Source organism: Sebastes umbrosus, chromosome 1 (genome assembly GCF_015220745.1).
Source record: "Sebastes umbrosus isolate fSebUmb1 chromosome 1, fSebUmb1.pri, whole genome shotgun sequence".
NCBI classification, from domain to species: Eukaryota; Metazoa; Chordata; class Actinopteri; order Perciformes; family Sebastidae; genus Sebastes; species Sebastes umbrosus.
This window is the reverse complement of record NC_051269.1, coordinates 33,011,620-33,024,522: the sequence shown is the minus strand read 5'-3', so window position 1 is coordinate 33,024,522 and position 12,903 is coordinate 33,011,620. Positions and strand designations below refer to the sequence as shown.

Genomic DNA, 12,903 nt, shown 5'->3' with positions numbered 1-12,903 from the left:
ATACTTGATCATCGTGTTGACTCACAACGTTTGTACATAAATGCATGTCTGATGTCTCTCTGGGCTTAATTTAACTGTGGTTGGACTGTGGCTCTAGGAGCCCTTCAGATGATTGTAGAGACCAACACTGGCGGGATGTACATAATGAATAGATTGGACATATGAAAACATAAACTCCAGCACATAAAGTTCACTGAAGACCAAACCAACCAAGAGATGTTCTTCTTGGAGGGCAGGTAGCCACATTTGTTTCTAAAAAAACATTTGATTATTGGGTTTATACCTCAAGCTGAGCTATTTAAGAGATGAACATGGTGCTCTCTTTCATGCAGTTAGCAGATCAGGAGAGTTGCTCATGTGGTTATTCTCTTAAACATCCGTTTTCTTTTGAACTTCAGTTCTCATGTTAGCAGATTAAAATTATAAGACTGTGTTCTAGGAAATAGCTGGCTTTGTGTTAGCCTACATATTAACATTTTGCTCAGAGGGAAATAATTGGATGCAGCCAAAAGAGCCACTGTTTCACAGCGTACTGCACTCAGTGACTTCCCAGCAAGGCCCATCCTTCATCCTCTAAGACTTCCTCTGGCAGTGTTTGGCTTCCTGTCAAGAATCTCCAGAATGAAGTCTGTTTAATCTCAGTGTGGAAAACGGATGAAGGGTTGAGTGATGACCAGTGTAAACAAATGTGGGTACGTAACATTTCTTCACTTCAGTTTGCTACGATAAAACATTCCTAAAAGACTGAAAATCAACAGTACCTTCTAGGAAATGCAATATTATTAACATAAAGAGTGTTTGTATCATGCAGGAATATGTGGTGCGCCTCAAATGACAACATGTTCTTCTTGGAGGGCATTTATTTCTAAAAAAAAAACATTTTATTATTGGATGTATACCTCAGGCTGAGCTGGTTATGAGAGAAACATGGTGTTCTCTTAAGTTGCATGCCGTTAGCAGATCAGGAGATTTGCTCATGTGGTTATTCTCGCATGTACCGTAAGCATCTGTTTTGTTTTGAACTTCAGTTCCCATTTTTCCCCACTACATGTTTATGTCGGAGTTCAACTCAGGTGAAGACTTATCTAAATTGGCCTTATTTAAACCCTGCGGCTGGCCCCGGGCGCTATTACTCACTTGTAGGGTCTGCTATTGAAGCGCTTGTCCCCGGGGAAGCCGTACATGCCACAGATGACCCTGCTGTTCTTCTCCGTCCACTCCTCGTCACAGATCTGTCTCCACTTGCCTCCGTCTTTCACCTCCAAAAAGCCCTCAGTGATGGGAATCCTTTTCCTGTGAGAGTAAGTGGCCCTGAGCCTCACATCCTCCACCTGCACCGTCGAACCCTGAGAAACAGCAGAGGAAATGTTTCATCACTGCATGCCATATGTCAGGAAATGTACACAAAGTTTGACCTCTTTAAAAGGGACAGTGTGCATGATTTGGTGGCATCTAGTGGTGTGGTTGCAGATTCTAACCAACTGAGTACCCCTACGCTCACTACTTCCTTTCCAAGACTGTGGTAACGTGAGGCGCCACGTGCAAAAATGTGTTAACGCCGTCACTCAGAGGCCATCCTCACCATAATAACACTACTTCAGGAGCAACGGAAGTCAGACGGTGGCTGGCGGTACCACGGTTTTGCACTCTGCGACTCATGTTACCGAAGTTTCACAAGTGTGTCGGAGAACTACGGTGACCTTCAGGTAACGTAAAAACACAAAAGGCTCTCTAGAGCCAGTGTGTGGTTTGTCTGTTCTGGACTACTGTAGAAACATTGCTGAGCAGCATGGCGGACTCCGTGAAGTGGACCCAAATGAAGGGCTCATTCTAAGCTAATGAAAACACAACTATTCTTAGTTTCAGATGATTATACCCTAATGAAAACATAATTATGAATAATATATTCCATTTCTGCTTATAAATCCCCCGAAATGCTTGCGTTTGTGTTAAGTGCCAGATGGCAAATGTTAGCATGCTAACACACTTAACTAAGATGGTAAACATGATAAACATTATACCTGCTTATCATCAGCATATTAGCATTGACACCGTGAGCATGATAGGATGTCAGGATGGGGGCGGTTTCTTTCCAGGCAGGAGTGTTCATGCTATCCTTCCTGCCTCAGGTGTGATCATGATATCTCCTTGATGGGGACTTTTGATAAAGTCAAGTCAAACAAAGGAACCTTGTAGTTTCTATAAACTCTACAGATGCAGTGTCATTGCTTTAAAACAAGTTATACTGTATAATTAGTGATGTGAACATAATCTCAAATATATTGCGAGCTGTCTAAAGACAAGAATGTTATTTAGAGGACATGGTTGGTTGTATTTGTATTATGGACTTTGCATGCACTGTTCCACTTCATATATTGTAAATACAATATGACCTAAGAGTCATAAAGGAAGAATGTATTGTGAGGGAATGTAAACTGTGGCCTTTTTGTGGACTGCACAGTTTGCACATATTGTTGAAAATACAGCAAGTCAAGCTGAAAAATCTGAAGATGAAATCTTTGTTTAAACTTGTTAAGTTTTGCCGAGAGGCCTTAGCAGTTTGGATGAATGTCTGGAATTTTTGCTCCATCTTTGTTGCGTCTTTAGAGTTTAGAGCTGAGATGTAAGGGCCTGAAGGGAGTAGGTGGACAACATACATCAAACATGACAGCACAGAGCTGTCAAAACCAGCTAACAGTGTTTCTCCAGAAAAAAAAGAGAATAAATTGTAGTTCACTAGTGTTATATATACTTGCTGAAAAGTTACTGGACATTCACATATGGCGTAATGTCAGTGAGCCAAGAACCTGAAATGAACCAGTAGAGCATAAAAGGAAAAACGCTTCTTTTCTCTACGGGAAGAAATCTAAACAAATGTCTTCATAAACTTTTCACGCAGCACCTTGGATTTCTTGGATGATCAAAAAACAGAAAACACTGATTGCAGAAGTTAAAAAAGCCCCCAATATCCATGAAATACTAATTGCAAATCAAGAGTGGCTAGAAGCTGCTGACAGAGTTCAGGTTGGAAGAGTGTCTGCGTGTGGTCCACAGTCTACTATAAAGGGCCGTTAAGCCAGTTGGTCAGATCGGGGGTCACCCACCCCAGTTAGTATCATGTGTCCTAAAGACCCCTAAATCTGGAGTGAATGGTAACCTTTGACCTCCAGTGCTTTATGAGAAAACAGCTTCCTAATAACTCTGCCATTGTTCGTTTCCCTCATTGAGCCAAGTTCTGCAGTTTGTTCCTGGCTGTGTGTGAGGCTGCACTGTGGCTGTCCAAAACTCTGAGCTGCTCAGTGGTATGCAAATGCTGATCTCAGTAATTTCGTAACGGCCGGCTTCTTTAACTCTGTAAAAAAAACAACATCCAGGCATGTTTCCCAGAAATACGAAACGTTTGCCCACAGGGTGGTTTCCTGAGATGGCGTCAGCCTGGGGGAATGTTCAAGGCTTCAAGGTCTCTACACACTAAAGACTAATACAGGAGGAGCCACGACTAAGTCAGACTGTTTCTACAGTGACCCCAGTCCTCCCACTGACCGCAGTGGTTAGAGCGGGCAGAAACCGCTCTTTCATGAAGATATTCCTGCTGGCCATAGCATGACACCGTGTTTTCCGTCTGTTCCTGGCAGGATGGGAAGGTGAGGAGACGTGATCGTGATCAGGGATCTTGTGTTCTCAATTTAAAACCTTTAAAATCTTAAAAAAGCAAACAATATAGAGACCATTCATTATGGTATAACAAATATGAAGCTACTTAAAAAATGTAAAAGAAAAAAATAAACAAAACATGTAAATCATACTCATAAATAGCTAAACTGAAGTACACCTGACACAGAACATGGAATGAAATGGAAAATGTGAGTAGTCAAAGTGCCGCCAGGTGTGAAGACAAAAATACCAGATAGAACAGGGGGTACGAGGTACGAGGTGAGTATGAAATGGGGCACTGAGATGGGTCTGGTCAGTGTTGCATTTGGCACAGAGAGAGGAAGCTGGCTGTCTGAACGTGTGAGACCGAAGAGGATGGATATCCACAGCTGGGACCAGTCCAGGCATTCCCCCCCAAACCCAGACCACCAGACATAAACTCAGCATAATCCTGTTTGGCCGAGGCCCAAATCCAGTACATACTGGTCACTTCTTTAGGAGTCTTTATAGAAAAACACAGGAAAACTACTATACAACACAAAGGACAGAGACCTATAATGATATTTTATCACATTCTAGTTAAAGTGTCGTACAGAGGAAACCGCTTATATTGATCACGGTTACACGGATCAACTGCTCAAAAAGCTTGGGACAGAATCATTCCCATATAAATGCTGTTTAAATAATTTGCTTATAGTAATCAAGTATTCCGCTTATTGTGTTCATATTAGGTCTTTTCGTATACGAAAACATGTGCAAAAAAAATTATACATTATATATTTTATTTTTTTGTTGACCGTTATTTTTTTAAATTATTATTTAGATATAAATATGTAAAAAATAAAGTATAAATCCCCAAAAAGCCCCTGAAATAAGGAATAATCCCAAATTATTAATTATTCATATTCAACATGAATTATTATTAGTTAATTCTCAGACAGATATTGCTGTTTGTTAAGTGTAGAGGTGTGTGTGTGTGTTCAGTAGTGCAGAAGCGGCGCTGAAACGGTGGAGATGGAGACAGACAGACAGAGGAACATGTCAGCACCGCGCCATGAAGCTTCTAATAGTTACCTTTGAATATTTCTCAATGGAGCTTCGAAGCCCAAAAAATGGTATTCGTGACAGCCTTAGTAATCAGCATGAGATATAAAGACAAAGAAATTGGTTATAATAATAATCATCCACTTATAGTGATCAATTTCACCAGGACAGACGTGATCACAATAAGAGGTTTCCACTGTAATATCAATTTGGAAATCTGGATTTAGGAGGAAGTACAGAATGACTGAAGTACAGGGAATGATTTTTAGATAACAAAATCAGTCTACCAGCCCCTCTAAAGTTCACAAGTTCACTGATACAAAAACCAAAGAGTAAAAACAACACGTCGTGGTCAGGCTATTTGTTTCCTCCAAACTTTGACCATTTTGGCGACCGGATTGGCCTAGATGTGTAGTGGAGGAACATGTAATGAGTGCAGGCTTCCTATTCTGCAAGTCACTCTGAGGTAAAATCTCAACTGGACATTTCTATAAGATTGCCTCATCTCGTAGACACCCTCTGACTGTGTGTACAGTAGTGAGTCATTCATTCTGTGGCCTTTTTCCAAAAGTAATCTTTTCCTGTTCACGTAAGTGTGGTGAGTTACTTACAAAGAGAACAGCCTTTATTTGGCTCTATTCATTACTAGTCTCTGAAGTGAGCTTTGACCACTTCTGAACTCTTTCCAAATGAGAGTAGACTGGGTGCCCCTCATTATGTAGATGTGTGAACATGAGCCTGTGGTCTAGCCATAGTCTGACTAATGCTTCCACTACTGTGCATTTCTTCCGCTTTATTCAGCCCTCCTGTCCCGCTGCACGTTTATCTACACGTGCCTCCAGGCGCCCACCCACCTACCTCCCCCTACCCCACCTTACAAAACATGGCAAGTATGAATGATAATCACGCCACAGTTTAGATGAAAAGCAGGAGAACAGCGAGCCTCTTTCAAATGACTTTCACATCTGCCCCACCTCACTCTCTGCTTCACTGGCCCCAAGTTTGCCTGACTGACTTGACTGAAGAAGTGTGTTTGTAGGTGTGTGTGTGCGCTTTGCATCTGGAATATCTATCAGTGAGTGTACTGCTTCTCTCATGGCAATGAAAAGGAAATGAATCATTACTACAGGTACACTAGACGCATGCACATACGTACACAGCTAATCTCAAACCGGCCTTAAATTAATTGTAAAAAATCTATAAATGCCAATATTTCATAATTGAAATGTTTAGACCTGGTTAGCTGGACTTGACTACAGCATCACTGGCTGTGTTGTATATATTAAATGGAAAAAACGAGCTAGGCTAGCTGTATCTCCAGTTTAAATGGTTTGTAGTGAAATGCTGAAACATCACTGTACACCAAATTGTCTGGGGCTTTATAACTTATATAACCTATAATCTTATAACCTGACCCGCCAGATGGGTTCTTACACAGAACCATCTGAGAAGCCGTCATTGGAAGCTGCTTGGAAAAGGGCAGGCACTTTAAAAAAAATACTTGGCAGGTGATTGGATGAACCATCTGTCAATCAAACTATTACCGATACCAGTCAGGAGAAGAGCAAAAACATCTTTCCATCGAGAAAAGCCTTCAATGGCATTCTTTGCTCTGCTTTCAATGAAGAAATACTCTCCAGTTCTGATATAACTGATGTTATTGCAGCAACGCTAACTCTTTAGGAGCCACCATTGTTGTTATGAACAAACAGTCGCCTCTCCGTGTCATCACACACACATAAACCACGCCTGTAGCTGCAGTAGCTGCAGTAGCTGCTTACAGGACGCTGATTGGTCCATGCACTGGCTTGCCAGAAACAAACGCATTACTTGAAGCCTGACAAGATGGATTTTCGTGTGATATGTGATCCCGCGATTCTCGTTTGATCTTGTGACATCGCGAGAATCCAGCTTCCTTGTAAGGTAATTTAATTTATGCCACTCAAATAAAAATGAAATGTTTTCTACATTATAGTTTCTCTTTGAGACATTGTTTTAAGTGACTCATGGGAACCTTTATCTTACATTTGAATAGGTTAAATTGTGTAATGATTCTGAATCTTTAGTCTTGATGCATACAGCATATGCACTGTGCCTACAATAACACACATTTACTGAGTCTGAATGGTGCGGTAAATCATAAAGTGCAGGAAGGTATGAATAATAAAAGTCTGAACTTTGGGTTCTCTGCAGTCCAAAGGAGAGCTGAGGCCACAGTGTGATCCAGCTGTTGAACATGTGGTGGATCTGTCTGCTACTCAATCCACAGGAGAGAAACAGGCTTCAGAACACACATCAACCTATTCTCCCCTCGATCACTCTCCTCCTCATAAGCCTCTTGCATACATCATGTTGGAGTTAAATCCAACTTTGGCTCGGGTTTCCTTTTGTTGTATAGCAGCGCATGTGAGGAACAGGAATTCTTGTAAGCGGATACCGTCGCGTCTGATGGAGAGGAGCAACCTTTGCCCTGTTTAGATGTGCAACGAATCAAAAGGCTTTTAACTGCTGCATTCTGTTATTACAACTGGCTTCTGACGTCTTTGTGTTGATTCTGGATGAAAGTGTTTGGTTGGAGTGAACACGTTAAGTGGTGTGGTGAGCAACTGCAGCTGCTCTTTGGTACTCTTTTTTTCCGCATCCCTTCAGGAAGAAGATTCATTCTTCAGAAGATGAAGTCATCTAGACTTGAAATCTGTTTATAATGATGTGCAAGGTTCTGCAAGCACTAGTGTGTGATTTATCAATTTATTTTCTTTACCTGCATCGGTTCGTGAACAGTCAAAAAGGCACGAATAAGAGTGATTCAAGCTTACCTAAGCAACAGTTCCCACTGGAAATTTCTCTTCTGCAGGGTACAATGTATTATGCAATGCTAGCAATGGCAGCTTTTTGGAAAACACAGAGTAAAGAACATCCTGGAATAACTCCGATCAAACTTGAACCTATACTTATCCTCAAATGACACATCATCCTCTCTCATAAACATCTAACATACAGACTGGCATCTTGTCATGAAGGAGACGTATTTAGCAATGATCCTGAGGACACTGGTGAAACGTGCAGCTTGCCATTCACCAGGAAACAATAACCAAATATGGCAGAGTTGGTTGAAAAGTCCCCAGTAACAGATGATAAACAAGGTTTCCTGCCATCTAAGTGTTTAGTTCTGCTGGCAAATGTAATCTTCCCCTACTGACTGAACGAGCAAACAAACATGTGCTAATAAATAAAGCAACTGTGTCTGGTTAGACAGATAAATAAAAAGGGGTTGTTGCAAACAATGGTGTGGGGAACTAGATGCTGCATGTTAAAACAATTAACATTATTCATGAAAATGATTCAGTCAGCCAGGAATGAAAGTTCTGTTGTCGTATGAGTGTTGCATAACTAGCTGACAAAGGTTGTAATGGTAAGAGACACAGCTTTTGTTGTCAGAAGTTAGACCAGTAGCAGACAAATTACTACTAATACTATTACTTAGATCAAGCAGCAGTCGGGAAGATCAGACGTTAAATGACGACTCTGACAAGAGCTTGGGCTGAATGAGAAAGAAACTCTGAGATTAGTGTTAAGCAAAACTTGATATTGACTATAAAGCGAGGTATCCCTGTTGGTGGTAATGTCCTTCGCATATCATGATCTTCCCATATCTCATATCTCAACCGCTCATCCGATCGACTTCACACTTGGCGCGAGTATTGCTGGGGACCTCATGGAGTGCTTTGTCGAATTTGGTGCAATTTGGATACGCGACACGTTCAATATAACTAAACAAGCACACAGCGTTCTGTGCAGCAGCGAGGGTTCAGGTCTCTGCACACTGAATCCAGCATGTCGTCTGCAGCCTCCTGGATCCTGGATAACGTTACAACCAAACTTTCCTTCATTTCTGCAGTGGGCAGACTGCGGCTCTGACTGCAGTTATACTAACGTTATAGCCTACGTTACATGGATGCTGGTTAAAACTTTACAACCAGACTCTTCTTCACTTCCCTGGAGTCAACATGAGCGGATAGCCACCTGGAAGCAGATTCAAACCAGAATGTATTTCATTTCATTAATGTGTAACCGTGAGTAAGCTGCAACTGGGTTGAGTGAGACAGTATTTCCCCGATGTCAGGCTTGATACTAACTTATAACACTAAAATACCCCGCTAATTAAATCCATGCTATACTTTATAACAGCAGTGGTTATGTCAAAGCAAGCAACTAATAAGTCAATTTGGTAATTACCTAGTAACTGCGACTTGGGTGTGTCAGGCTAAGCATTCAGCCCGTTCTGAACAGGCATGTTTTGAACGGGCCCACTAGTTTTGTAAGTGTAAAAGCCTTAATATTATTTCTGCTTATAAGGTAGCATGTCTACCATTGCAACCAGTACCAGTGGCAGCTGCTGTTTTCATTAATGACAGACTGATGTTTTTAGTAGACTATTATTTGTGGTCAAAGCTGAACTCTCCAGAGCGAGCGGTTACAGTCTTATCTTCACATATTCCCATAAACTGTCAAGTAGTCTCACGATGTATCTCTCACGAAAACAAAATAATTGCTGTTTGAAGCAACTTTGTGCCCTGTAGATTTACCCTGACATGCAGTACTGAAAAACTACTCAATACAGACTAGAAGAAATTTCTTGTAATCCATATTATGAAACTCAAATTCAGAATCCTAAATCATATCAACACGAACACCACAAGTTAAGAGAGTGCAAACGATGCTCTGGTAAGCCACACTTCATATTTCAAACATATAAAGATTAATCATCTTGAAAGTTGGAAAGCATTCACATGGAAGCAAAAATACAAATTGCTCCACCCTTTAAGCATTGACCTCTACTTGGACTGTAGTGCACTCTCAGTTAGGGTGTTAACTTTCCAGATTGAGCACAGAATGTCAATTCATGCTGTGAATGAACAGATTGAAGGAACAGTCCCCGTTACTGACGTCAGCTCTAGCCTGGTTAAAGAGGTGTAGCTACACCTTTTCCCATTCCGCTCTCCTGCGACTTGAAAGGCTACGGCCAGACCAAGGAAATATTTACAGGGTGGGGGACTGAGCTGCAGTAACGCCTCAGAGACCTTAAATACACAAGACATAGGGAACAAGAGGGAGCTGCTTACATACAGTACATAACCTGTAAAAATAAGAACACTGAACAGGGTTCAGTAGTCCGTGATTTAAGATTTCAATTTCTCCTGTCTTCTATTCCTCCATTCGCATGACTCAACTGGGCATGAGAATGATACACAGGAATTTCAAATGCTCTATTCGATTGTGTTGACTTTACTGACCCCAGTAAAAATCACAGTCACTGTTCTGGCTGTTGTAGAGAGTCTGGTAACACGGCCAAATCTCCCACCTGACTTCTGGTATGAACAAACAAAACACTCTGGTATGAATGCAGTCATAAAGTGTTAAAGCATCAACTGTCTTCTAAGCTACCAAAGAAATGTTGCTTCTTCTCTATCAGTCTGGTTTTATTATGGAAACCCCAGATGGCAATGTATTGTTAATGACTTGTTCTCAGACAAGCTGAGATAATTCCTCTATCCACTTCTCTCCCTCCCTTTCTCCCGTCACGTACACAAACCCACGCTGACTTTCCATCCGGTGCGAAGGCGTTCTCTGCAGCCAGACAGTTTGGTCTTCCCCCTCTATGAGTCATGTCCAAAATCTCCCAAGCTGCAGAGTGGGGGTCTGGTGTGGGCACGGAAAGACTAATAGGAGCCTGGCAAAGTCATTAGAGTGGACATCTCAAAGTTATGCGCTGACTTGTGGATTACTTCACTGTCTGCATGTCATGGCAGATATGACACGGAAGAACTGCTGTCTCATTTTGTCCAGACATGCTGATGTAGTAGCCATTAGGCCATTATTTTGATTAGTAGTTGTATCTGTTTAATCATAGAGAGCAAAATACTGGAACCGGTTGCAACAGCTGTTCGTAAATGCTTACTGATTTTATAATATATGTGTTTACTAAGTGGAAATTTCACATCACTAAATTAACACGGGTTGCACACAAATACTAGTTTGTACATAGAGATGATTGTTACAGAACATTTACGCCTACAAACTTCCAGATTGATTAGACCGTGCTACAGTTATTTCCTAGCAACCGATTTACACAATACCAGTCTTGACTCTTTATTAGTTAAAGCTTATCTTACACTACACGCCTTTAGCACTGATTTTCCACTCGCCAATAGTTTTTGGAGTTCCCCGACAAAAAACCCTGATCAGAGGCAAATCGGCACTTGCACGGTGCTCGCAAATTTGTGCTCGAGCGCTTTGTGTGAACAGCTCAAAGTCGCAAGCCAAGAGACTCGCCGATGCATCGTAGACTCATCCCACATATCTAGCAGGCGAAATATCTAGACCTGTCAGGGAGCGGCAGCCAATGAGAGCGCAAGACACACGAAACCTGGGGGAGAGGTCGCCTGTAACTGTGTTGTGCATTTACAACACGGACAAATGTTGTTGTTGCACCTAGGGGAAAATAGATAAGTAGTAAATGACAACGACAACATCAACCAGCATGACAATGCACATGGTATCACGTCATTTACCATGTCACTTCTCGCGTGTGTTTTCGTGACAAAAAGTAGTTTGGGGACCAGACATACTCATCTGGGATTCCTCCTGGTGAAAGATCTTGTAGTGTGTGCCGCCCTGTCGCCGGTCAGTCATGTAGTGTGAAAACCACAACGACTTAAGACTCCAGATTACAAGAGAGCAAGTTGTGTAGTGTGAACAGTACAGCAATCTAACAACTCTGAAAGTTGTGTAGTGTGAACTTGGCCTAAGACACTTCTTAAGTTTTAACGGTGCAGTCCGATTTAGTATACTACTTTGAAGCTAGCTGGTACATACTAAGAACTTAGGAAGGACTAGTGATAGTGATAGATTTAAAAATAGCTGCTGCAACCAACACGACAAGTTTTGGGTCAAGTATCATAAGTTTACAATGCTAACCCACAGCGATCTAAAGACCGTGTTTTTATGCAGCAATATTATGGCTCCTCTTAATATCTATCTACAGATAGACAGACAGATATTACAATCAACCCACTGATCTGTCAGGTTCAGTCTGGAAAATTGGAAAGATTTGAAGAAAATACTTGGAGCTACTTGGAGCAAAGAACTGTGATAAGGTTTTTCTTTCATCCTCAGCCTATCCTCTGTTCCTTTCTTTTTATTGAGCTGAACATCTGTTCAGGTTACGTGTGTGTACTTGAACCATGAGTGGATGCTACTTGAGTGTTATTAACTATGTTATCAAGCGATCCCACCCTGGTGTTTACAGTTGTGTGAGTTTATGTGGATGTATCTATTTACTGCAAATACCTCGTCGTTGCTGGCCTGGTTCCGGATGAACTTGAAGCCTGGAATGCGCTTCTGGGAGCAAACCACTCCGACATCTTCTGAATGTTTGCAGTCCGACACTCCAAAGCCATTGGAGTGACACTGAGCCAGGCTCTTCTCTCCACCATTGCAGTGCAAATTGTCTAACCAGATACGGCCTGGAACGGAGAGAGAGGCAAAGATTTAATAGATATATGTTGTGTGCTTTCATGGACTGCAGGACTTTTGTTTTTTATGTACGGTCTGGTTTAAAGTTACACACGCTGATATTCTGCGGTTTAGGACATTTATTATATAATCTAATGAATGTTTGGTCCTTGTTTCACAAATCAAAGTCTTTACACTTGCAGGGCTGGTGCCACACTGAGCATGGGGCCACGAGCTTCAATTCCCAGTAACTTTCCCAAATGAGGGATTAAAGGGACTATTTGTAACGTTCAGAAATGCTTCTTAACAGCGACACCTGTGGCTGTGAAATCAACGAAAGTCAGCGTCGGGCTCGCGCTTGCTTGCTCTCAATATACCTGAACGAGCATCACTCAAAACAGTGAGGCGACACACGTCAGCTAAAACCACAATATCACTCTATATTTCAGCTGCTTGGCAGTAATGTTAGTTGACCAGACGAAGGTCTCTCCATGAACATGATTTAGATCTGGTCCTAGTGTTGGCTTTTCCTGCCTAAGTGCAGGCTGAGGCAGCGGAGCTCTCCAGCGTGTCTCCCTGCTCTCTCCGCCCGCAGCCGGAGAGAGCAGAGGAGACACCGGCACCCGGTCGGTAACGAGAAGACAACGTAAATCTCTGTAGAGCTCCGTCACTTCACAAGACACGGGAAAC

At 41.9% G+C, this 12,903-nt stretch overlaps 1 protein-coding gene across 1 annotated transcript in view; it reads right to left on the bottom strand.

The window, feature by feature from the left end:
- Positions 1-12,903, bottom strand: part of loxl2a (lysyl oxidase-like 2a) — a 37,361-nt gene that overhangs the window by 16,309 nt on the left and 8,149 nt on the right. Inside the window, exons 3-4 of the mRNA XM_037774591.1 lie at positions 12,049-12,224; positions 1,138-1,346 (exon numbers count right to left, since the gene is read on the bottom strand). Coding sequence (XP_037630519.1) covers positions 1,138-1,346; positions 12,049-12,224 — 385 coding nt within the window. The remainder of the gene's footprint in view (positions 1-1,137; positions 1,347-12,048; positions 12,225-12,903) is intronic.